General features: G+C 42.2%; 2 protein-coding genes across 4 annotated transcripts in view; one reads left to right on the forward strand and one right to left on the reverse strand.

The window, feature by feature from the left end:
• appl1 (adaptor protein, phosphotyrosine interaction, PH domain and leucine zipper containing 1) overlaps nt 1–546 on the reverse strand; it is a 72970-nt gene extending 72424 nt beyond the window's left edge. For 2 of the 3 annotated variants that reach the window (XM_063068055.1, XM_063068054.1), the window contains exon 1: nt 321–546. In XM_063068055.1, the coding sequence (XP_062924125.1) occupies nt 321–473 (153 nt within the window). In that variant the 5' untranslated portion in view covers nt 474–546. The remainder of the gene's footprint in view (nt 1–320) is intronic. The other variant, XM_063068056.1, reaches the window with a different exon arrangement.
• A 4104-nt stretch (nt 547–4650) lies between these two features.
• On the forward strand, nt 4651–7640 carry hesx1 (HESX homeobox 1). Its single transcript, XM_063068063.1, has 4 exons — nt 4651–5040; nt 5260–5456; nt 6072–6173; nt 6281–7640. The coding sequence occupies exons 1-4, from the start codon at nt 4842–4844 to the stop codon at nt 6401–6403; spliced, it is 621 nt and encodes a 206-aa protein (XP_062924133.1). The 5' UTR covers nt 4651–4841; the 3' UTR covers nt 6404–7640.
• The last annotated feature ends 18502 nt before the right edge of the window (nt 7641–26142 follow it).

The raw sequence follows: 26142 nt of genomic DNA on the forward strand, positions 1-26142 counted from the left end.
AGTTTACTGCTGGCATCGATCTGTTAGGTTCAAACCAGAATTTAAGAATTACTGTCATTTATTTTCACTAATCGAACAACAAACCCAACAAATTTCACTCCCGGCTCTACTGTCGGTCATAAAATAGAGCGTTCAATCATTTCGTGCCTCGGTGTCACGTTGTTTACCCAATTTAACATTAGTGTTTAAATCAGCCAGCCCAGGGCGGCTTACAAACCCGCGGCTCCCTCAACTCGCCGCTGCTGGATCGATACCCCGAGCCGCCAGCAATCCGCCAAGGCCGCGCCTCGGCCTTCTGACTCGACACGCTCTGCCGGTACCTGCGGGCTGTCTTCCAGAGTCTCCTCGATCGGCAGCTTCTCGATGCCCGGCATCTCTCCGGCCTCGCAGCAGAACGACAAGCCTCCCCTGCGAATCGGGGCCGACAAGGCATCCAGCGCTGGAACGTCACCCAGCGGAAATTCTGCCGCCATTGGCCAAACGGCTGGCCTCAGTGGCAGCTGATTGGCTGATCACACTGTCAATTAAATATGACTTCCTGTGTAGGTGTGAAGGCAGCGTTACTGTACTGTGATCGGGGGAGTGATGCGGGATCCTGGAGTCAGACAGCAACTCTTACTTCACAGTGGACATCTCTCGTTATGCATAAGTGTGGTAAATATGGAGTCCCCTCCCCACGCCCAGCTCAGGACAACTGAAACTGAAATGGAAAGAGCTTCGTTTATTGAAGCACTGAGTACGACCGATTGTTTTGCTGGAGTTTAACCAGGCAGGTTAACTCTGTGAATTGCAAACCAAGCGGAAAGGAATCCTCTTCATTATCTGTCCACCAATCCAGTAGGCTCAATTTGACGAGTATCTTTTTTTGTGTGTATTTCGTTGCCTTGCATTTTAATTTGGCTACTATTGTCACATTTACCCCACCTTTCCTCCTCGCCCCTCCTGATGCCGCTCAAAAAGGTCATCAGTTGTGTAGAACCAACACAGAGCTCTGTGGTAGAGTTTCTAACTCCCATATGAGTCTCATTAGCCATTAAGAACAGATAAACCTGGACTGACTGTAAGGACCAAATCATCGAAGGAATATTTGAGGAGAACAGTCAGTAAGTTTTTTTTTTGCACGTTCACCTAGCGGTATCAGCATCAACTCGTAGTTGTATAATTCCCTTTAATCTATTACAATCTCCCGATGCGCTTCAGTTGAAGAACTGTCAACCCAAATTTGAAGGAGGAAAAATTAGCAAAATTAGGGTTGATGACCAAATTTGATTAAAAGTTTAGGCTAAGCACATCAAATGAAAGTGGAAAAATCTAACAAAAAAATTGGAATTGTTTTTATCACATGCAGCAAGATACCCCTGAAAAACTGGTCTTGAATACTGGTCACACAGATCAGAATCATTGTGCAGTGCAGGTAAACATTGAAGTTCATTGTGAGGTCAAGAATCCATCTTATTGTACTAGGGAACTATTTAATGTTTTTATAACAACAGGGCAGAAGCTGTCCTTCAGCTTGGTGGTGTGTGCTTTTAGGCTTTCGTATCTTCTGCCTGATGGAAGAGGGAATAAGAGAGAATAGAGTGGGTGGGAAATTTGGTTATGCTCTCTGCTTTATCAAGGTAGTGAGAGATATAGACAGAGTTCACAGAGGGGAGGCTGGGTTCTGTGATGTGCTGAGCTGTGTCCACAACTCCCTGCAGTTTCTTCTGTTCACATGCAGACCAGTTGCCGTACCAAGTCGGTATACATCCAGGTAAGATGTCTTCTGTAGTGCATCAATAAAAATTGGCAAGGGTCGACAGAGGCATACCAAATTTCTGAGGAAGTATAGGCACTGGGGTCTTCGTGGTTGGACCAGGACAGGCAAGTGCGGTACTCACGCTTGAGAATTGGAAGCTCTCAACCTCAACATCATTGACTTAGACAGGAGCAGCGTACCCACCCTTTCTGAATTCAACAAGACCAGCTCCTTTGTTTTGCTATCATCGAGGGGAAGTTTGTTGTCATGACAGCATGGTTGCCAAGCTCTCTATCTCCTTTCTGTACTCTGGCTCATCGTTATTTGACGATATGGCCCACTACGTTGCAGTATCGGCAAACTTGTGGGTGGGGTTAGGTCAGAACCTGGCCACACAATCATGAGTGTACAAGGAGAAGAGTAGCGGGCTGAAGATGCAAACTGATGGAGCACCACATTTAGAATAATCATCACAGAGGTGTTGCTGCCCATCCTTATTGATTACTGTTGCTGTCTGTTGGTCAGGATCCATTTGCAGGGAATGGGGATGACGCCCAGGGTCTGCAGTTCGGTGATGGGTTTGCTCAGTGTTATAGTATTGCAGACTGTCGTCAATAAACAATAGATTAACCTTGCTGATCCTTGCTGACCAGATGCCCCAGAGATGAGTTTAGGGTCCGGTAGACCATGTCTGCAATAGATCTGCTTCAGCGTGGACGAATTGTAGTGGGTCAAGATGGTCTGGGAGGCTGGAACTAGTGCTTGTTATGACCAGCCTCTCAAAGCACACATGATATCGGATGTCAGAGCCACTGGGTGATAGTCATTAAGGCACGACATCTTGTTTTTCTTGGGTCCCAAGATGATAGTGGTGTTAAAGCAGGTGGGAACTACAGACTGAAGAAGAGAAACATTAAAAAAATGCCTGCAAATATTCCTACCAGCTGATCTGCACAGGATCTAAGGACATGGTGGCTGGTTTTGCCACTCTTGTGGTCAAACACCCAGATGCCAGACATACATCTTCATCCCTGTGCGTGCAAATGGCTGCTCTCCCAAAAACTGAGTTGGATGGGGACGATCCCAGATGTCATCTTCCCCAGATGGTGCAGGCGGCAGAGGAAGATCTGACTGGGAATGAAGGGGATAGAATGACCCTCTGTACCATAGCTCTTGGTGCAGGGTTTGTCCACCTGCAGAAATATCCTGCTCCCAGTGAGCCCCTTGCTCAGGGCTAGGGACAACTGCTCGATCATACATTTTCAAGGCCATAATACTGGCCAGAGGGCTAACAATCACAACCCGCTGCTTTGAGAGAAGCTATGTTTGGACGAACATAGCTTTTTTCATCCTATTCTTTGTTGTTAATAATTTGAAGGGTGTCTGGGCCACTGGAGTTTGGCTGCCACAACCATGTGACTGATGGATGGCCCCACCACCAGAGAGGATGGAATGGCTACCTAAATCCACCCGGAAAGAATTATAACACAACCAGTCAACTAAAAAAAGCAGAGGAGTCGATGAATTGGGGCAGAGAAATGAGAGGAGAAACACAATGCTGGCTCTGTAGTTGCTGTCTTGTACTGGCTCTTTGGCTGGGGAAAAGGCCCTTCACATGGGTCAGCTGAAGCTTGCATAGGCTTTAAGGAAAGTCCAAGATGTTAAGGAAACTTCTTCACACACAAAATGCTGGAGGAACGCAGCAAGCCAGGGACCATTGGTGGGAAAAAAAAGTACAGTGGAAGTTTTTGGAATTTCCGGCATCTGCAGATTTTCTCTTGGTTAAGGAAACTTCTTCACCTGGGCCAGATAATTAGGGACTGGAGGGAGTTCCTTTCTGCTAAACTTGAGCAAATCATATTCCTTGACTTTTTTGTTTGTTTTTTATAGTTTTTTTTTAACACAAACCACTGTTGTACCTCTGTTTCCGTCTGCCGTGTAACTTCATCCCGCAAAGTGGGCATTTTACTTTACTTTATACTTTATTTTATTGTCGCCAAACAATTGATACTAGAACGTACAATCATCACAGCGATATTTGATTCTGCTCTTCGCGCTCCCTGGATTACAAATCGATAGTAAATATTAAATTTTAAAATTATAAATCATAAATAGAAAATAGAAAAGGGAAAGTAAGGTAGTACGAAAAAAAAACCGAGAGGCAGGTCCGGATATTTGGAGGGTACGGCTCAAATCCGGGTCAGGACATTTGGCGCCGCGATGGAGATTCGCAGTTCTGTAAACTTGACAGCAAACAGCAGATGTAGGATGGAACCAAAGAAAATTGAAAGTACATCAGTCTAACTAACCACGAGACGCTTTTGGTGCATGAATTTTGAAGATCATGACTTTCAGAAAACATACCCATGTGGCAAATATCCTTGGGATTGGTTTATTTTGTAATTTGAGTTATGTTAATTTAAACGCAATTTGATTTCCTAAATGAAAAGGCATTTTAGGGATTATGGCAGTGTAGGAATACGAGTGTCCTCGAATTACTTAATATTTAAACAGAGTAAATAAACAAACATCGTTATGTGTTTAAAGTAATTTAAAGAGATTGTTTGACTGAATTAAGCCGGCAGATGGAGAACAATTACGTTGAGCTTTAACCGCATTTGCGGCGCATCCCAGCGTGTACTTTTGTTTTCCCGTCATTACGAATGCAACATTAGATATGCATGTAAAAGTATGGAAATATTCATCAGGATTATTCTAATACTATTAAGAGATTACCTTGTGGATGAAGTTTTCCTCTCCGATTTTGAAATCAGAATTTAAAATGTTTATTTCTTGGGTATGTTTTAAAATCCGAACTGCTACAATGCAGGTTTTAAAGGATTTGAAAGAAAGTTGTGATAGCTGTTTGGGAGAGATAACGTTGCCTCCTCCCTCTGGGTGGCCCCCTTCTTGCTCCCATTAGGTGATAATTACATGCCAACAAATAAACAATTATCGCCTCATGCTTCCACGTGGGGGGTTCTTTATTCAAATGCTAAAACTTTCCAACTATATTACTTTAATCAGTGACGTCGAAAAATTCTACAAATATATGCGACGGGAGCAGTCGGGGTGGTAAGGGGAGCGAAAGCGATCGAGGATAATGGCCAAATTTTGCCCCCGAGATTTGACTGGTGACTTGAAAGCTCACTATCAGCCTGCAGAAACTCGGAAGGTGTCGGGAAGAAAAGTTTCAACATGTTCGTTCACTATTGAGAGTATTTTGGGGCTTGAGACGAATGAGAAAACCACTTGTATTATCGATCCCTATCGCCCGTGGGCTGATGTGCTTAATATTACAGGTAAATCTGGCGTTAAATAATTGATGCAAACTATTCAGCAGCTTGATTTATTTGTATAGTTTATGTAAAGTTTTTTTCTGAATCGCTCTACCTTTGTGCGTAGTTAGGTCGTAGAATGCCTTTTTCACTTTTAATTCCCTACCTGAACACATCAATGGAGAAGTGTAGCATATCCTTATTGTTTATATATTGTAACACTGACCGCATTTTTCCCCTCAGCTTTTCCAGGGACATCCTGCTCAAACTCCTCTGAGAGATCTCACGATCTGCCTTACACAAGGAAGGAAGACAAGGGGAGTGACCGCGACCTCTACTGTACCAAGGTGAACCGGCGGAATGAAGATCGCGTCTCTTATCCGCCGAACTGTTGCTGGTTCCGAGGGAGAAGACCTCGGACCGCTTTCAGCAGGAGCCAGGTAGCTTTAAAATCGAAGTATAGTTTGTGGTTTGTTATTTCGAAAACTCGTATTAAACCCGCATTGTTCTAGTTCTACAGTGTACAGTTAATCTCTCCAATACACTGTACAGTATTATAGACCAAGGTCGTTTATAATGGATATGTCCCAAAATAACCGAGCAAGGTAATTTAACAGAAAAAAAATCCGCTCCCATCTATTGTCACCGGTTTGATAGGAAACATGCTACTACTTGATTTGCAGCATAAACACGAGAAAGTCTGCAGATGCCGGCATTCCACAGCAACACATACAAAATGCTGGGGTCCTGCTGAAGGATCTCGGCCCGAAACATCGACTGTACTCTGTTCCGTAGATGCTGCCTGGCCTGCTGAGTTCCTCTAGCATTTTGTGTATGTTGCTCAGATTTCCAGCATGTGCAGATTTTCTCCGGTTTGTGATTTTTTAAAATTCTCTCTCTGTGTTCTATTTAATTGTTGAGCTATTACCTCTTCACTGGGTCTGTTCTTGGTTATTTTCAATTGCAGCATTCAATTAAAAGACATTGTTTCAACCACCGTAACGTGATTGTGATGTGATAGAAACATGTGCATTTTATTTGAATCACTTTCTCAGATTGAAGTTTTGGAAGAGGAATTTCGGCTGAATTGTTACCCAGGAATTGATGTTCGTGAGGAACTTGCACAGAAACTGGCTTTGGATGAAGATCGAATTCAGGTAATTAAGAGACATAACACAGAACAAGGCTGGTTTCATGTCGGTTTCATGCTGTCGCTGCCGTTTAAAACAAAATATTGCTTTTGATATATTTTTTTTAATTTCAGATCTGGTTCCAGAACCGTCGAGCAAAACTGAAACGATCTCATCGTGAGTCACAGTTTTTAATGGTGAAAAATGCACTAATACGTTCAGATGTTCAAAATCGGAAACCAAGTACGCAGGTATAAGACCTTGATCCGCAAAAACACAGGAAAATCTTGTGTACATTCTGATGCTCCTTCTTGTGGCCTGAGACATGTGGACCGGGAACACTTGTGTTTGGATTCTGTGCTAGTTGGTCTTTGCAGGTGATGCAGTAGGGGAGAATTGCTGAACTCGGCAGCCACGGGTTGTGGAGGGAAACAATTGGCAAACGTCTGATTTTTGATCGCAATCGTTGAACCTCACAGGCGCTAATGTGCATAGGCTGTTGCAATGCCTCCTGACTAGCTAATCTATTAACCAGGCAGTAGCATCCCACTCTGAACGTGCTTCAAGCTGTCCAACATCCGGGATTGTCCTAAAAAAAAACAAATAGAATCAATTTGGTGATTTTTAAATCTGATCTTGAGCGGAGAAAACACATTCACGCCTCTCCACTGTTTATGCAATTTTGCTTTACACATATTGGCTTTTCTCTGCTACAATAGTGAACTGTGCAATGAAAGTCTTGAAGTTTTTGATTTTGAGGAAATCCAGGACCCCCCCCAAGAGAATAATGCCCCCCCCCACAATAAATCCAAGGAAGATGACCATGACAACTTGATTAGAGTCCTTGATTCTCTTCCAAATGCTTGTATTTGTTGATTTCACACCCCCCCCCCCAAATGGCCACACTGGATGATGCTGAATTGTTCTCCCATCTGACCAAGACATCAGTGTTCTTCATTGGTTGCTGAGCCCTTTGGGGTGACCTGAGATTTTTTTGAAGGACGAATAGTACCAGTTTCTGATCAAATTGTGTAAAAGTGTTTCTATTTTCTTTTAATTCTGGGGCCACATTGCTGAAATGTTTGCAGATTTCAGAAATAGTTTTGCTATTTAAAAATATTGTCCTTTTTAGAGGAACTTGCTGGGTATACAACACCAACAAATGGCAATGATGCATAATTCTATGATAATCTGCTCATTATTTCTTAATGTTTCAAAACAGCAACTAACAATTGCAAAGAAAAGTTGAAGAGAGAGTCCAACAGCGATTTTATGAAATGTTTAGTTTGTACTTCCTAGATAATTTGTGCTAGGTAAAGATATTTTTGAGAAATGAAGTGTAAAACTACCCAATGTAAAAGAAGTAATTAATGTAAATGGATCGGACATTTTATTCAATTTGCAGAACTTTAGCTGGAGTGAATAATTGTTTAATGCATGTATAAAAGGTCTTTCAGTATGTGTACAATTGTCTGTTACCAAGTATTGTCTGTATAAAAAAAAGCCAGTATGTTGCAAATCTTATATATTTAAAATAAAATTATAACAAAAATAGCACAAGTGCCCAGAGTAATTTCCATAAGGAAGGTGCTCTACATCCAGTAAGATTTGTGAATTTACAAGCAAAGTGGAAGCATTTGTCTGCTTTGCAGCAGAGAGATCTGACTTGTAGCACTGGTGTAAGGTTTCATTCATGCAGTACGTTCAAGAAATGTCAAATAACCATTTATCATCAAGACTTTTTTTTGTCTCCCTCTTTTGGTGAATATAATAGAGACTTAAAATTGGTATTTATGTCAATGTATTTACTTTCCGTGATTATATACAATACCATTATTAAAGGGAAGTTGGTCTGTCACTTCCTGGTGCTGGTGAGTAAAGGAATTGGACAAAACTATTTGCATGATAGAAATATGAAGGATTAATATAGTTAGCGTGCAGTACATATTTTAAAAATCTTTTGAGAAATGTGATGGGGAATCACATGTATGTGGTGTTCCCTGAAAGCAATTTGTGATTATGTAGCACCGATAATATAAAATTCTCCAAGCTGCCTCTCAGTTGGGTAAGAATAAGGAGAGGACTAAATATGATTGGAGGTATGAAGGATGCAGCACAAAGTTGAAGGAATTATTATAACTCATGATGATGAAAGGAAGTATTATTAGTCATAGATCAAGCAAGGTACACAACTGAGATGTTTTTATTTATATATATATGTGTGTGTGTGTGTGTGTGTGTGTGTGTGTGTGTGTGTGTATGTATATATATATATATATATATAATATGTGTGTGTAAAATATATATGTATATATAATATGTCATAGAAAATTTAGGGCACAGAGGGACCAGGATAGGGCTGGATAATCCTACCTTCCAGCTCTTGGGCTGTGCCCTACATGTCACAATTCCTCAGGTACACTTCAAAAGCATTTTAAATGTGAAGACTATTTTGGCCTTTACTGACTTTCAGTCAGTGAATCACAGACCCTGACCATGATGGGGGTGGGGGGGGAATGGCCTTTTGCCCTCTTAATTCTTCAACCAATCACTTTAAAGTTAAGTACAATACTTTATTTTGTAGTCCCTTGACAAAGGAAAATGTGTCTTTACTATTTACTCCTTAGGCTGGTCAATTTTAAATGCCTTAATTACATCTCCTGTTGGTGTCCCTTTATTCCAAGGAAAACCTAGTTTAGCCAAATCAGCATATGCAGAATACTGCAGGAATTTAGCAAGTCAGGCAGCATCTCTGGAAATAAACCAACGATGATGTTTTGGGTTGAAACTCTTCATCAAGACTGGGCCAATCTTTCCTCATAGGGACAGTTTTCTATTCCTGGTGACATTCTCATGAACCCCTTCCACTGATCTCCAATCTTCCTTGTAAACAGCATCCAATTTATTTTATTTACCACTATTCTGCCAAATATCTCCCTGTACTCTAAAGCTTTCCTTCTCACTGGCAAGCCAAATTCATTTAAAGATTGCTTAATATGATTTCCAGGCACAAGTGTAAAGGATTACAAAATAATATCCATCTTTGGTATTAAATGCTTTGTTTTTAATCATGCTTTGACCACTAACTATGAATCATAAATCTACATTATAGGACACAAGGTGTGAGATACAGAATCCTGTGGGGATCTCTTCCCCCACCCCCACCCCCCCAATAACAGCCTTTCGGTCATGAAAACAAAACCAATTAGAACCATCAGCTTTTCCTTTCTGATGAATTTGAATTCAATTTGCCACTCTCCTTAATCCCATAAATTTAAACCTTTTTGACCATATGGGATCTTGTCAACATCCTTGCTAAAAGCTGATGTAGACCATATCAAATGTACTTCTTTGTACCTCAATTTTTTTGTTAATCAAACTGAACCTTAACAAATCCCTGCTGACTATCCTTGATTAGGTGCCTTTTTAAATTGTTTTATACTGCGCTCAATGGGTTCCAGTAAACTTGCTCATCAGCAAAGTTAGACTAAGTAGCCTCTAATTACAAGATGTATCCCTTTGTCCTTTCTAAACTAGAGCACAACAGCACTCCAATTATCTGGCACCATTCCTGTGAGCAGAAGCTAGAAAACTGATCAGATTTTCATCCTCGTTAAACAGCTAGAATATATTTCATCCAGGTGCGACAGCAGTAGATGCATCAAAGCTGAAAGTTAACCTTTGTAGTAAGAAAGTTGTCAAAGTTTGTGATTGAATCATACAAACAGGAAATTTGCACGTCTGTACCACTTAAGAAATTTCAGTTACTTTCATATGAAGGTGACTTGATAAATCCAGATGGTTATTAAAGGACATGGAATCCTTTTTGCTTTATTAATGGATGGGGATCGTGTAAAAGCAAGGAGGCTATGTTTAAATTTTTTATATAAAAAAAATTTCTACCGTGGAGCTTAGCTGCAATCTTCTGATCTGGGGTGTCGAAGTAACATTTATATTAGTATTATGGATTTATTACCCTATCTTCAATTTACTTTCTAGATCTTTTGTTTTTGACTGTAGTTTGTTGTATCATGCCTGAACTCGTAGGGTGGTAATGATTATGGAATTCATTGAACACCTGTTGCCCTAAAAGGGAATAGCATCACCTGTGCAAGTAAACCCACTGTGTTGTCCATCTAAATCCCGACCACATCATTCACAATAGGAGATCAGCCTAATCCAGTCAGGTCTAATACCTATTTAGCTTTTCTATTATTGGCCAAATGTCCTAATGGGACTAATTTGTTCCTCATTATTGAACCCCCACAAAGAAATTAAAAGGAATAGTTTCAACAGTAGGGAATAGCCTAGATAACAAGTCCTAAATGGGTGATGGGCAGCAGCAGGACACCACTTCAAGTTGCATGAAGCAGCAGCATTTCCCTATTAAGTGAATCTTTATACCCTGAATGTTAGGCATTGTCTTTCGCTCCTAATAGATAATTTTTTTGATTGTGACCTTTTTATTATGCTTGGGTTTATTTATAACAGTAGAAGTATGTTTAGGTAAACTGTCAATTGAGTATGAAAGATTTACAGTCCATGCCAAAATAAAACCCTAATGGGATTAAGATGAATGCTCATTGTGTAGTGAACACTTGGCAAATTGATGATTCTTAGACTGAAAAATGTTGTGCTTAGCCTACCTTTGGCAGGCAAAGGTGGCAACCAGAATAATATAATCAACTTATTCCACAAGTAAACTTAAATATAAAACTACATCCAATCAAAAAAAAACCCTATATAATCAACAAAATTGAGAATTAAAGACAGCACCTTAACTTTTACATTGCAAAGATTCACTTAATAGAGAATGTATCTTCCAGCTCTTGCTTGTTGTTCATCTTTAGAGTTTTATCAATCAGCCAGAATCACTGGGATACCCCTCAATTTTCTGAACATGATACAGGTACAACCTATTCACAATCTGCCTCCTTTGATTTGAAAACAAATTGCATGTTTTTTTTTGGTACTGTCTTGTTAAGGTTGTGAAGGATTACAGCGAGTCTTTTGTTTAACCTCCTTGGAATAAAGGACAAAATAATTTCTTTTCCAGTTCTTGTCATGTGCCTATATTCATCTTCTATACCAGAACATCTCATTTTAAAGTTTATTATCAATCTTATCAAAGTTAACCTTGTGATTTTCCACATTATAGCCCATTCCACCTCGTTGACCAATTGTATAGCTACCTACATCTTATTGTGGATTGATTTTCTTCCTTATCATTAGCAAACCCAAATACATTACTTGTAAACCTTTCCTCATTGATCAAGTTTGTAATAACTCAAACAAAAAAATGTTGAATATTAATGTCGTCAATTGATCCCAACAAAAGATACACAATTCCAGATTCACCTTGTGTCATTATTCCTCTCCATATCCTCCCTTCAAACCTAGGATCCTTGCCTTCCAATTCTTGCCTCAGCTCCATCCCCCTCTTTGTACCCTACCATGGGTGACCTGGCTCATTGTAAAATAGCTACTTTTGCATATTTTGCATATTACTTTCTTGGTGAAATATTGCAATGTAAGAACCCAGGAAGCATGTGGGGAATCTGGTCTGGTTAAGCGATTTTTATTTTCTACTCTCACTTGTTGCAGCATGTGTCATATGTGATATTATTGTCCTGTACTTTGGACATGTGGCTGTAAGAATATGCAAAACACAATACCAACAGTCATACACAGCATAAGGTGCATGTGGCACATTCTGTGTAAGATAGTAAGCACAAAAAAATTTCAGTAAAATAGTCAAAAAATAATATAGTCCAAGATCCTGAGTCCATAATTGTTGCAGCAGCCTGTAGTCGAACACAATATGGTACTGAAACCTAAAGGCACACACTCAGCGATTCAGGAACAGCTTCTTCCCCTCTGCCATTCAATTCCTAAATGGACATTGAACCTTTGGACACTACCTCACTTCTTTAACATATTATTTCTGTTTATTTGCATGATTTTTAATCTATTCAATATATGTATAACATAATTGATTTATTTATTTGTTGTTGTTATCATTTTGTGTTTTTTTTCTATATTATGTATTGCATTGAACTGCTGCTGCTGTGAACAATTTTCACGACACAGGCCGGTGATAATAAACCTGATTCTGATTCTTCTGCCAAGTGAACACTGGGGGGCAGCACTGACTGAAGCTTGGACGCCGCACCTCACTTGGAGTGCACCAACTCCAATAACGTACCTCTCTCCTGGGCGGCTGTAAACAGGCTACACCCCAGCTTGAGGCCCAGTCCTCACTACAATCAAGGCCACATAGCTTCCCTGCTGCGCAGCAGTAAATCAGACAATCAGAATTAATAGTGTCCAGCAGGTCTTACGATCACAAGAAACGTGACTAAGATGATCCCTCGCTGTTAGACTGCACACTGCTTTTGCGCACTGATGTGCCTCTGACACAGGCAGCTGCACGATCCACACCAAGTCCAGCTCATTCGGTTTCTTTGCCAACAAGCAATTTGTTGACGGGGTAGACCTGCAGTAGTTTAAGTTCTTAATGTCCAGCAGGGTCTTGCGATTGTTTAAAAAAAATAGGTTTATAAAAGCCTAACACCTTTGTTGGCCCTGTAAAAACTGCTGCGTCTGAGCACGCCTCCATCTTACCAGAGGGTTGATAGGTTGGTAAATAAGGCATATGGCATGCTTGCCTTTATTTGTTGAGGAACTGAGTTCAAACTTCATCAAGTTATGCTGCAGTTTTATAAAACTCTGGTTAGAGTTTGGTGTATTGCATTCATTTTGTTCACCTTATTATAGGAAGGATATGTAAACTTTGGAGAAGGCACAGAACAGGCTTACTAGTATGTTGTTGTTTGTAAAGGGCATATGCCTGTACTATAAGGAGAAGTTGGGCAAACTTAAGTTCTTTTCTCTGGAATGTTGAGCGGAGACCTGTTAGAAGTTTGAGAGGCATAGATTAGAGTTGATAGGGCCAAAATGTCTAATATTAGAGGGCATGCAATTAAGGTGTGAGGAGGTAAATTCAAAGAAAATGTGCTGGAATTTGTTTCTATACAGAGATAGGAGAGTTGAGGGTGTCTGGGATGTGCTGCCTGGGTGGTAGTAGAAGCAAATATGATAGAGGTGTTTAAGAGCCTCTTGGATAGCCATGTAAATTTGTGGAAAAAACAGGGATATAAGCATTATGTAGTCAGAAGGGATTGATTTAGTTAAGCATTCAATTACTATTTTAATCAGTTAAAATTCTGGTTAGAGTTTGGAGTATTGCAAATGGTGAAGGTGGAGGGGGGCATTACTCCAAACTCCAACCAGAATTTTAACTAATTAGGGACAGCACATAGGGTGGAGAAGGGTGGGGGTTTTGATAGAGAGAACAGAAGGACATAGAAGAAAGAAAAAGGGGGAGAAGCACCAGAGGGAGGTGATGGGCAGGCAAGGAGATATGGTGAGAGAGGGAAAAGGAGATGGGGAATGGTGAAGGTGGGGGGGGGGGGCATTACTGGAAACTCGAGAAATCAATGTTCATGACGCCAGGTTGAAAACTTCCCATTCAAGGCATCAGGATGGCCTGCCCATCACCTCCCTCTGGTGCTCCTTGCCCCTTTTCTTTCTTCCGTGGCCTTCTGTCCTCTACTATCAGATTCCCCCTTCTCCAGCCCTGTATCTCTTTCACCAATTGACTTCCCAGCCCTTTACTTCATTCCTTCCCCTCCTGGTTTCACCTATCACTTCGTGTTTCTCTCTCCTCTCCCCCACCTTTTAAATCTACTCCTGGTCTTTTTATCTCCAGTCCTGCTGAAGGGGCTCGGCCCGAAACATCGTCTGTGTTCTTTTCCATAGATGCTGCCTGGCCTGCTGAGTTCCTCCAGCATTTTGTGTGTGTTGAAGGGAAACCCCGTTCTTTGAAGGAGGACCTCTCAGATTTTCTAGAATGGAAAGCCTCATCCTGAGAACAAACGTGGCAGAGACAGAGGAACTGGAAAAAAAGGAATGGTATTTTTGCAAGTAACAGGGTGGGAAGGAGTAGATTCAAGATAGCTATGAGAGTCAGTAGGTTTATAAAAGATATCAATATACAGTATGTCTCCAGAAATGGAGACAGCAAGATAGAGAAAGGGAAGGGATATGAGTAAATTTGAGGGCAAAGTGGAAGTTGGAGGCAAAATTGATGAAATTGACAAGCTCAGCATAGGCACAGGAAGCAGCACCAATGCAGTCATCATTGCAGTGCAGAACGATTTGGGGAGTGTTACCAGTGTAGGATTGGAACATGGAACTGTTCATAGCCAGCGAAAAGGGGGGCATAGCTGGGGCCCATTCAGGTGCCCATAGCTACACCTTGGGTTTGGAGGAAATAGGAGGAACAGGAAAGGTAATTGTTGAGGATAAGAACCAACTCCACCAGATGGAGGAGGGTGGTGGTGTAGGTCTTTGAGTGGTTGGATCTTTTGTCCAGAAAGTAACGGAGAGCTTTAAGGCCTTTGTGGCAGGGGATAGGGACTGGATATCCATAGTGAAAGTGATCAAGAGCATGTTAAGTATCACAGATATAAGGGAGATCTGTGGACTTAAATTTATTTTGGTGGCTAACCTCCCCCAGCCCCCCCATTCCAGGTGTATATATTCTTTCCTCTCTAAATGGCCTTAGTAATGCATTATCTAAATAGCTTTGTAAACACTGGAATCACTAATGTTCAGAAAAATAGTCCTCGCCTACCAGAAGTTTTCCCTTCATCCGATCCTCCCTGCAGCTTTTAAACAAACGTTTTCTTGTTTTCTTCTCAGTTATGATGAAAGGGCTTTAATCTGAAACTTAAATTTTTCCTTTCTCCACTGATTGTCTGATCTACTGTCTTCCAACGCTGTTTGTTTTGATAAGACCATAAGAAATACTAAAAGAAGACAGTCATTTGACCCCTTGAGTCTGGTCTGTCATTCAGCAAGATCCTGGACACTTTCTGCAAATTCATTTTCCTGCCCTTTCCCAATAACACCTGATTCACTTATTGATCAAAAGTCTCTTAACATTTGATTTGGCCTCCACAGCATTCTGGTGCAAGGATTTCCAAAGATCCATAAGTCTCTCAAACAAGAAATTCTTCTTTAGCTCAGTCTTAAATGGTGACTCCCTTATTTTGAAATATTCAGGTCCTCCATTTTATCGTGAGAGTAAACTCCCATTCAAGTCCCCTGAGGATCTTACTTTCAGACTTCAAACATCTACGGTTTTTGTTCTTCAATAATTCAGTGCTTTTCTAGACCTAACAGTAACTTTAATTCTGCTTTTGTTATTCTAATCTCTGGCAGATCAGTTGTGATCTTCCACACTCAGCTGCTGTCACCATGAAGTCATATCAGGACACATCAGGGATTGGTCGTCCACTGTCAGAAACACATCATTTCAACAAACCACTGCCACTCCATTCAATTTGCAAACTGCTCCAAAACAATACACCTCCATAAAATATCTCTTTCTTTGAATCTTGCTCTTCTAAACAGCTGCCAGTGTTGACAAGATTAAATTCAGGAAGATCAAGGGAGCAGAAATAAAGATGGACAGATAACAGAGATATTTGAAGGAAACTTCTGTGAAAGGGCGGAGCATAGAAGGATTTAAAGGTTTTTGCTGCTCCAAGAAGCACATGGGTGCTTGATTCATTTAACGTAGTTCCACCTCTCCTTAAGACATGCTGCACAACTCAGTCTAGGAGGTGAAGATCCCACGTAGGGGAATGAAGTCTTCCTCACAGAAACATTTCCAATTGACCTATTGGTGAAAATAATACCCGAATATAACATACATAGTGAGGGTAAATTTTTAGGAGGTTGTTATTGTTGCTACACTTGGCATTAGCAGGGTGTGAGAGATCATGATGCGCCTACACCTATACTAATTGCATCTAGAGACGAGCGCTATTAAATTATAGCTCTTCCTTGAGAGCTCTAAATTCACGTTAGCTATCAACACCACAGGTTTAGTATCAACAAGTGAAAATTCCATAATGGTTCTCAGTGCATAGCAAAAACTTGCATTTGTTCCTTAAATCTATATAAAGGCATCATGTAACTGTCAAACATAAAGCATTGTATTGTATATTAGGATGCGAGGGTTGGTAGCAATCATGCGAAAGACTTAGGTTCATAGAACGATTCAGCACAGGAACAGGTCCTTGGATTTCCAGCATCCGCAGATTTTCTCTTGTTTGTGATGAGGTTTCCCTTCCACCATTAATGCTGCCCTTGCCTTCATCTCCTTCATTTCCCACACATCTGTCCTCACCCCATCCTCCTGCTACCATAACAGGGGAGAGGGCTTCCCTTATCCTTACCTACCACTCCCCCACAAGCCCCTGTATCCAGCACATCTTTCTCTGTAACTGATGCCATTACTAAGCACATCTTCAACCTGAAACGTTGACGATGTTACTCTTTCCATCGGTGCTGACTGACCTGCTGGGTGTTTCTGCCATTTCCTGTATTTTTTCAATCACTCGTTTGTACTGGGGATGAAAAGCCCCAAAATTTTCCTGTTATCCACCCCCTCTTAATTCCTTCCATAGAAAACTTGGCACACATTTAGCCTCTTCTGGAGCTTCTTTAATGTGGTTTAATTGCCACGGCAGCCCTCACCCATCACCAGCTGAGTAATTAGTTAAGGATGCATTGCAGATATTTTCATTTTTTTTCTGACGCTGGTAGTAACATAATATCTGTGAATGAATAGATCTGTCATGTCTGTATTCTGACATCTGGCAGAGATTACTATAATATCTGCTCCAGGTTCTTAACGCCCATCACTTCTTATCCTTTGCATTCTCCAGAAGGGAATGCTCTCAATTACATCTTTTGTATCTGTTGCTTTTATCATTTGGAATAGTTCTGGAGAATGCTATCAAATGTGCTGAAGCCGCTCACTGTAGTTTTGGAGCTTTTGTTCACTGTAATCCCTACTTGAGTAATTTTAATGGCCATTGCAGACCTCTCCAGATGATGTAATTTGCCCGCCAGTCTTGTCAGTGGAGCAAAGTATTCCCATCTAGGCATTCTATTACTCAAACTGGAGTTCTACTGTTGCAAAATAAATTATGTCAGTCCCTGGCCGAGACCTTCCCTCGGAAACAAGTGTTAAAAATGGTTAGCTCAACCAGCTGGAAATGTTGCTCCTCATAGCTACGGAAATGGTAGCACTAATATTCACTGGAGCTGTGACAGAGGGAAAGATGAGAGAACCATAACACAAATCCTGCTTGCTCTCAGATAAAATATATATAGTGGCCAATAAACTTCATGAAAAGCCTTTAGTAAAAAGGGTTTGATTTTTGAAACACAATAAAACAGAGAAGATAATTAAGATCAAAATAAAACATATTAGTGATGGTCAAATGCTGCTCTACATGAAGAGCCATTTGACCAATATTTGGTTCACAATCTGCTTGTTAAACTCAATGTAATTGTTATTGATGGGACCGTGTAGTTTAATTGAAGCCAAGCACTTTGTGACATCAAAAGGCACCACAGAAGTGCAAGTTCTTTCTTTCTAAATGACCTGACAAAGTCGTATACACAATATGGCCACTGGAGGGACATGTTTGTATCCAAGTTGCATTAAAAATTGTCACCCAGGCTCCCTTAGATGTAAATTTATGTTCCATGTAGAATAATAGGAAAAAAATTATAATATCCTGGACTTGGAGAGTTCCCTGCTATATCTCCATGAAGAACAGCTTTGAAAGTAATAGAGCCATTGGGAGTCAGTGGCATGGGGTTTAAGATGACTTAAATGGAGAGGAGCTGTGGACGAGAGGTACCAAGGTTAAGAAACTTTCTAAATCGCCTTTCTAAACAAGACTTTGTTCAACTCCTTTTCCCTTGTTTCTTGACATAACAGGAACCATCCTCACAACTTCTAGAATTACAAAGAAAAATATGTATTCATAACACAAACAAGAGAAAATCTGTGGATGCTGGATATCCAAGCAACACACACACAATGCTGAAGGAACTCAGCACACCAGGCAGCATCTATGGAAAAGAGTACAGTCGATATTTCGGACCAAGACCCTTCATCAGGACTGGAGTAAAAAAGGTGGGGGGAGGGGAGGAAGAAGCACAAAGTGGTAGGTGAAACCGGTCGGGACGGGGTGAAGTAAAGAGCTGGTAAGAGATACAGGGCTGGAGAAAATGCCTTCCTTAATCTTGGCATCAGCTATTCCGGGAAACATCTGTCTCAAATATCAAAATCCTTCACAAAAATTTATTGTCTTTCTAAAACCTGTCCTGCCATGCAGCATCCACTCTGCCTAAGCATGCCTGGACAGGACAGAAACCTTTTCAGCTTACATAGTGGGCAACATATTAATTGACTTGAATTATGAACTGAAATGACAAATATAAACAATTTTCAAAAAGGGGTGTGTGGTAGGGAAATTTCATGGTGATTTTCATTATCAATATCCCAAAGTCCATCAAGATACGCCCAAAAGTAGTCAGGAAGCAAAATCTTTGTTGTCCTGTGTATTTGGTAGGTTTCAATGAGAGCTTCCCTCATTCCTCTAAACTTAAGCAAGTACAGGCCCAGAGCCATCAAATGCTCCATATACATTACCCCTTTCATTCTTGGGATCATTCTCATAAACGTCCTCTGGAGTTTCTCCAATGCCAGTACGCCCTTCCTTACATATGGGCTCAAAACTGCTCACAATACTACAAATGTGGCCTAACATAAGCATTACATTTTTGCTTTTACATTCTAGTCCTCTTGAAATAAATGGTAACATTGCATTTCCCTTCCTTGCCACCAACTCAGTCTGAAAGTTAACCTTTGGGAAATCCTGCACTAGAGCTCCAAAGTTCCTTTGCACCTTCAATTTCTGAAACCTCTCCCTGTTCAGAAAATAGTTTATCCTTTATTCCTTCTACCAAAGTACATGACCATACACTTCCCTACACTGTATTCCATCTGTAATGTCTTTGGTCATACTCCTAAAGTGTGCAAATCCTTCTGCAGACTCGCTGTTTCCTCAACACTATCTGCTCTTCTGTTTATCTTGTACCGTAAGCAAACTCGGCCACAAAGCCATCAATTCCATCAACCAGATCATTGACATACAATCTGAAAAGTAGCTGGCCCAACACTGACCCCTGCAGAACACTACAGGTTACTGGGAGGAACCCGCTCTTAGCCTTCTGTCTGTCATAGTCATAATCATACTTTATTGATCCCGTGGGAAATTGGTTTTCATTACAGTGGCACCATAAATAATAAATAGTAATAAAACCATAAATAGTTAAATAGTAATATGTAAATTATTTATGCGGGAAGTAAGTCCAGGACCAGCCTATTGGCTCAGGGTGTCTGACCCTCCAAGGGAGGAGTTGTAAAGTTTGATGGCCACAGGCAGGAATGACTTCCTATGACGCTCTGTGTTGCATCTCGGTGGAATGAGTGGAATCAGTCAGGCAATCTTCTGTCCATGCTAATATTTTTTCTTTAATACCATGGGCTCCTATGTTGTTTAGCAGCCTCGTGTGCAACACTTTGTCAAAAGCCTTTGGAACATCCACATAAAACAGCATCCGCTGACTGTTTCTATCCTGTGGGTTACTTCCTCAAAAACTTTCAACATATTTGTCAGGCAAGATATCCCCTTCAGGAAACCATGCTGACTTTATCAAATGCATCTAAGCACCCTGAAATCTCATCCTTAATAATGGACTGTAACATCTTACCAATCACTGAAGTCAGGCTAACTGGACTATAATTTCCTGTCTTTTGCCTCCCTCCCTTCTTAAAGATTGGAGTGACATTTGCAATTTTTCAGTCCTCCAAACCATTTCAGAATCTAGGGATTCTTGAAAGATCACTACTAATGCCACCGCACACTCTTCAGCTACCTCCTTGAAAAACTTGGGGCGAAGTCCATTCCGTCCAGGTGACATCTATCTTTCAGCTTCCCAAGCACTTTCTCCTTAGTAATAGCAACTGCACTCACTTCTGCCCCCTAACACTTTGAATTTCTGGCATGTTGCTGGTGCCTTCCACAGTGAAGACTGATGCAAAATACTTACTGAATTCAAACAACAGGAATTCTGCAGATGCTGGAAATTCAAGCAACACACATCAAAGTTGCTGGTGAACGCAGCAGGCCAGGCAGCATGTCTAGGAAGAGGTGCAGTCGACGTTTCAGGCCGAGACCCTTCGTCAGGACTAACTGAAGGAAGAGTGAGTAAGGGATTTGAAAGTTGGAGGGGGAGGGGGAGGTCCAAAATGATAGGAGAAGACAGGAGGGGAGGGATAGAGCCAAGAGCTGGACAGGTGATAGGCAAAAGGGATACGAGAGGATCATGGGACAGGAGGTCCGGGAAGAAAGATGGGGGGGGAACCCAGAGGATGGGCAAGGGGTATATTCAGAGGGACAGAGGGAGAAAAAGGAGAGTGAGAGAAAGAATGTGTGTATAAAAATAAGTAACAGATGGGGTACGAGGGGGAGGTGGGGCATTAGCGGAAGTTAGAGAAGTCGATGTTCATGCCATCAGGTTGGAGGCTACCCAGACGGAATATAAGGTGTTGTTCCTCCAACCTGAGTGTGGCTTCATCTTTACAGTAGAGGAGGCCATGGATAGACATAACAGAATGGGAATGGGATGTGGAATTAAAATGTGTGGCCACTGGGAGATCCTGCTTTCTCTGGCAGACAGAGCGTAGGTGTTCAGCAAAGCGGTCTCCCAGTCTGCGTCGGATCTTGCCAATATATAAAAGGCCACATCGGGAGCACCGGACGCAGTATATCACCCCAGCCGACTCACAGGTGAAGTGTTGCCTCACCTGGAAGGACTGTTTGGGGTCCTGAATGGTGGTAAGGGAGAAAGTGTAAGGGCATGTGTAGCACTTGTGTACACGGATAAGTGCCAGGAGGGAGATCAGTGGGGAGGGATGGGGGGGACGAATGGACAAGGAAGTCGTGTAGGGAGCAATCCCTGTGGAAAGCAGAGAGAGGGAGGGAGGGAAAGATGTGCTTAGTGGTGGGATCCCGTTGGAGGTGGCGGAAGTTACGGAAAATAATATGTTGGACCCGGAGGCTGGTGGGGTTGTAGGTGAGGACCAGGGGAACCCAATTCCTAGTGGGGTGGCGGGAGGATGGAGAGAGAGCAGATGTACATGAAATGGGGGAGATGCGTTTAAGAGCAGAGTTGATAGCCCCTTTCTTTAAAAAAGGAGGACATTTCCCTCGCCCTAGAATGAAAAGCCTCATCCTGAGAGCATACATTGACGACTGCATTGGCGCTGCTTCCTGCACGCATGCAGAGCTCGTTGACTTTATTAACTTTGCCTCCAACTTTCACCCTGCCCTCAAGTTTACCTGGTCCATTTCCGACACCTCCCTCCCCTTTCTAGATCTTTCTGTCTCTGTCTCTGGAGACAGCTTATCCACTGATGTCTACTATAAGCCTACTGACTCTCACAGCTATCTGGACTATTCCTCTTCTCACCCTGTCTCTTGCAAAAACGCCATCCCCTTCTCGCAATTCCTCCGTCTCCGCCGCATCTGCTCTCAGGATGAGGCTTTTCATTCTAGGACGAGGGAGATGTCTTCCTTTTTTAAAGAAAGGGGCTTCCCTTCCTCCACTATCAACTCTGCTCTTAAACGCATCTCCCCCATTTCACGTACATCTGCTCTCACTCCATCCTCCCGCCACCCCACTAGGAATAGAGTTCCCCTGGTCCTCACCTACCACCCCACCAGCCTCCGGGTCCAACATATTATTCTCCGTAACTTCCGCCACCTCCAACGGGATCCCACCACTAAGCACATCTTTCCCTCCCCCTTGCTGAACACCTACGCTCTGTCCGCCAGAGAAAGCAGGATCTCCCAGTGGCCACACATTTTAATTCCACATCCCATTCCCATACTGACATGTCTATCCACGGCCTCCTCTACTGTAAAGATGAAGCCACACTCAGGTTGGAGGAACAACACCTTGTATTCCGTCTGGGTAGCCTCCAACCTGATGGCATGAACATCGACTTCTCTAACTTCCGCTAATGCCCCACCTCCCCCTCGTACCCCATCTGTTACTTATTTTTATACACTCTGGGTTCCCCCCACCTTGTCTTTCTTCCCGGACCTCCTGTCCCATGATCCTCTCGTATCCCTTTTGCCTATCACCTGTCCAGCTCTTGGCTCCATCCCTCCCCCTCCTGTCTTCTCCTATCTTTTTGGATCTCCCCCTCCAAATTTCAAATCTCTTACTCACTCTTCCTTCAGTTAGTCCTGACGAAGGGTCTCGGCCTGAAACGTCGACTGCACCTCTTCCTAGAGATGCTGCCTGGCCTGCTGCGTTCACCAGCAACTTTGATGTGTGTTACTCAATTCAATTGCGGTTACATTGTTCCACATTACTTCCAGTCCATCACCATTTTCCAGCAGTCCAATGTTCACTCTTGCCTCTCTTTTACTCTTAAAGTTTGCTGTGGAGAGAATTCTCAGGTCAGGATATTTCTCATCTGGTCTGGTGAAAACAGCTGGACCATTCAGCCATTCAGAAGAGGTGAGCCTATCATAGAGATTTAAATTAGTTTCTGCGTTTTGCATTTGGGCTATTGTATTGCAATTTGGATTTCTCACAATTTTAAATTGGCAATGCTCCCTCTACGGAGGACTGCATCAAGTGTAAACGTGGTAAGGAGTGATAGTCTTGTTGAAGAATCTTCACTGAGGCTTTCGGAGACCAAGGTCTAATTTAGAATATTTAATTCAATGTAATATTTTTCAGATAAAGCAAACAAAGAGCATGAGAGAGAGAAAGAAATGGGGCTGAGATGAAAAGAAATGAAAACATTTTAATTTTTTTTTAATTAAGGAGACTAACAATTCATATCTGAAGGAGTGAATCTTCATTCTTAGTTCTTAGTGGCATCAATTAAAAGTAATCAAATACTATAAGTTCACTTGTCAACATTTTCTGGCTTGTTTATTGGGAACTAGTCAGTGAGTCTAACATTCATGTATCTAGTATGATTTTGTAAAGCCTGTGCATCACTGAAGACCATAAGACATAGAAGCAGAATTAAGATCATTCAGCCCATCGAATCTTCCCTACCATTCAATCATTACTGATGTATTTTCCCTCTCAACCCCATTCTCCTACCTTTTCCCTGTAACCATTGAAGCTAAATAACTACTGCCGATGGTACTAACACCAATCATTACCAGGTGCTTTGAATGGCTGATAAGGACACAACAAAAACTCCATTCCTGCCACATTGGATACGCATCAATATACTGACCAACAGAACAACTCTACGATGGATGCCATAGCATCTGTCATGCAGCTAGCTCTGACACACCTGGACAACAAGGTCATTTATGTCAGAAGCAAGAGAAAATCTGTAGGTGCTGGAAATCCAAGCAACACACACAAAATGCTGGAGAGACTCAGCAGGCCAGGCAGCATCCATGGAAAAGAGCAAACAGTCAACGTTCCAGGCCAAGACCCTTCAGCAGGATTGATGTCGCTTATGTCAGAATGTTGTTTCTGGATTTCAGTTCAACATTCGTCCCACAGACCTTGGTGAACAAGCTCCTACTCTTCGAATTAAATACACCACCGTGCAAATGTGTGTTGGACTTCCCTGACCAACAGACCTCAGATAGTCAGGATGCACCACCCCTCTTCTCCCCCCATCATCCTCAACATGGGTGCCCGCCCACCCCCCAGGGCCGTGTGCTGGGCCCATTGCTGTACACTCTGTTCACACATAACTGCATGGCCAAACACCCAAATAATCTCATGGTCAAGTCTGCCAGTGACACGACGGTGGTGGAGCTCATCACACAACAACAATGAGAGTGCCTACAGGGAGGAGGTGGAAGAGCTTGAGGCCCATTGCCATGGAAATACCCTCTTCCTCAATGTCAGCAAGACAAAGGAGATGATCATCGGCTTCAGGAGAGCTCGCACCACTCAACCCCTCCTTACGTCAGGTGGCCACAGCAGTGGAATCTACAAGCAGTTTCAAACTCCTAGGAGTGCACACCTCACACAATTGCATGGTCCCAGAACACATCCTACAGAGTCAGGAAAGCTGAGCAGCACCCCTACATTCTGAGGAGGCCGAAGAGAGCTGGACTTTGCACATCCATACTCATTTCATTCTATAGATGCGCAGCAGAGGGCATCCCAACCAGCTGCATCGCTGCCTGGTGTGGAAACTGCACTGCAGCGGACAGGAAGACTCGACAATGGAGAGTCAAGACTGCCCAACACATCACCGGCACTAGGCCACCCACTATCAAGAACATATATACCGAAAGGTGCTAGAAAAGGACCAGTAACATCATGAAGAATCCCAATCACCCTGCTCATGGACTGTTTGTCCCACGCCAGTCAGGGAGGAGGTCATGTAGTATCCAGGCCAGGATCATCAGACTCAAAAACAGTTACTTACCACAAGCAGTAAGGCTGATCAACACCTCCCCCTACTAACACACACTTTCCCCCACTAACCCACCCCTGAGCGCCCCCAACCATCACTACTTCATTATTTCCTATCGGTCACTTTATATACACTTTATATGTGCCTAGCTTCACTAATATGCATTCACATAGAATCAATACATAAAGCTTCTTATGTATTGATATTTATTATGTTTTAAATTATTATTCTTCTGTTCTTTATCTTTTCTGTTTTTTTTGTGCTGCATTGGATCCAGAGTAACAATTATTTTGTTCTCCTTTACACTTGTGTGCAGGAAATTATATTAAACAATCTTGAATCTTGAGGTATTACTAATCAGCCTCGGCTTTAAATATTTATGATTTATGATTATGAGGACACGCAGTCCCCTTTTATTGTCATTTAGTAATACATGCATTAAGAAATGATAAAATGTTTTTCCAGAATGATATCACGAAAACACATGACAAACCGACTTAAAGGCTAACAAAAGACACATAATTATAACATATAGTTACAACAGTGCAAAGCAATACCATAATTTGATAAGAACAGACCATGGCACAGCAAAAGTCTCAAAGTCTCTCAAAATTCCCATCATCTCACGCAGACGGTAAACCTCCAGCGCCGCCAACTTGCTGGTGCAGCATCCCGGAAGCATCCGACCACAGTCCAACTCCGAGTCCATCCGAAAAACTCCGAGCCTCCGACCCACCTCTTTGACACCGAGCACCGAGCACCATCTCTGCTCAGCACTTCGACCCCGGCCCCAGCAACAGGCGATACGCAAAGCCGAGGATTTGGGGCCTTCGTCTCCGGAGATTCTCGATCGCACAGTAGCAGCGGCAGCGAAGCGGCATTTCCGAAGTTACTCCAGATGTTCCTCTGCGCTTCTCACAGCTGTCTGCATCAAATCCGGATTGTGCACGGCCCCCTAGTTAACACATATTGATATCAATATACCCAATGACTTGGCCTCCACAGCCATCTGTGGCAATGATTTCCCCAAATTCACCACCCTCTGTTTAAAGAAATTCCTCCTAATCTCTGTTCTAAAGGGATGTCCTTCTATTCTAAACTGTGGCCTCTGGTATTAGACTCTCCCACTAATGGAAACATCCATTCCACATCAATGCTTTCTAGGCCTTTCAATATTTGATGAGTTTCAATTAGATCTTGCCTCATTCTTCTAAACTCCAGCAAGTACAGGCACAGAGCCATCAAGCACTCCTCATGTGTTATCCTTCTCATTCCTGGGATCATTCTTGTAAACCTCCTCTGGACCCTGTCCGTTGCTTGCACATTGTTTCTTAAATATGAAGCCCAAAACTGCTCATAATACTCCAAATGTGGTCTGACCAATGCCCGAGCATTACATGCATGCTTTATATTCTAGTCCTCTCAAAATGGATGCTAATATTGTAATTGTCTTCCTTTCTACTGACTCAACCTGCAAGTTAACCTTGAGGAATCCAGCACTGGGACTCCCAAGTCCCTTTACACCTTTAATTTCTGAATTCGCTCCTCATTGAGAAAACAGTATACCTTTATTCCTTG

The sequence above is a fragment of the Mobula hypostoma genome, chromosome 15 (genome assembly GCF_963921235.1).
Source record: "Mobula hypostoma chromosome 15, sMobHyp1.1, whole genome shotgun sequence".
NCBI classification, from domain to species: Eukaryota; Metazoa; Chordata; class Chondrichthyes; order Myliobatiformes; family Myliobatidae; genus Mobula; species Mobula hypostoma.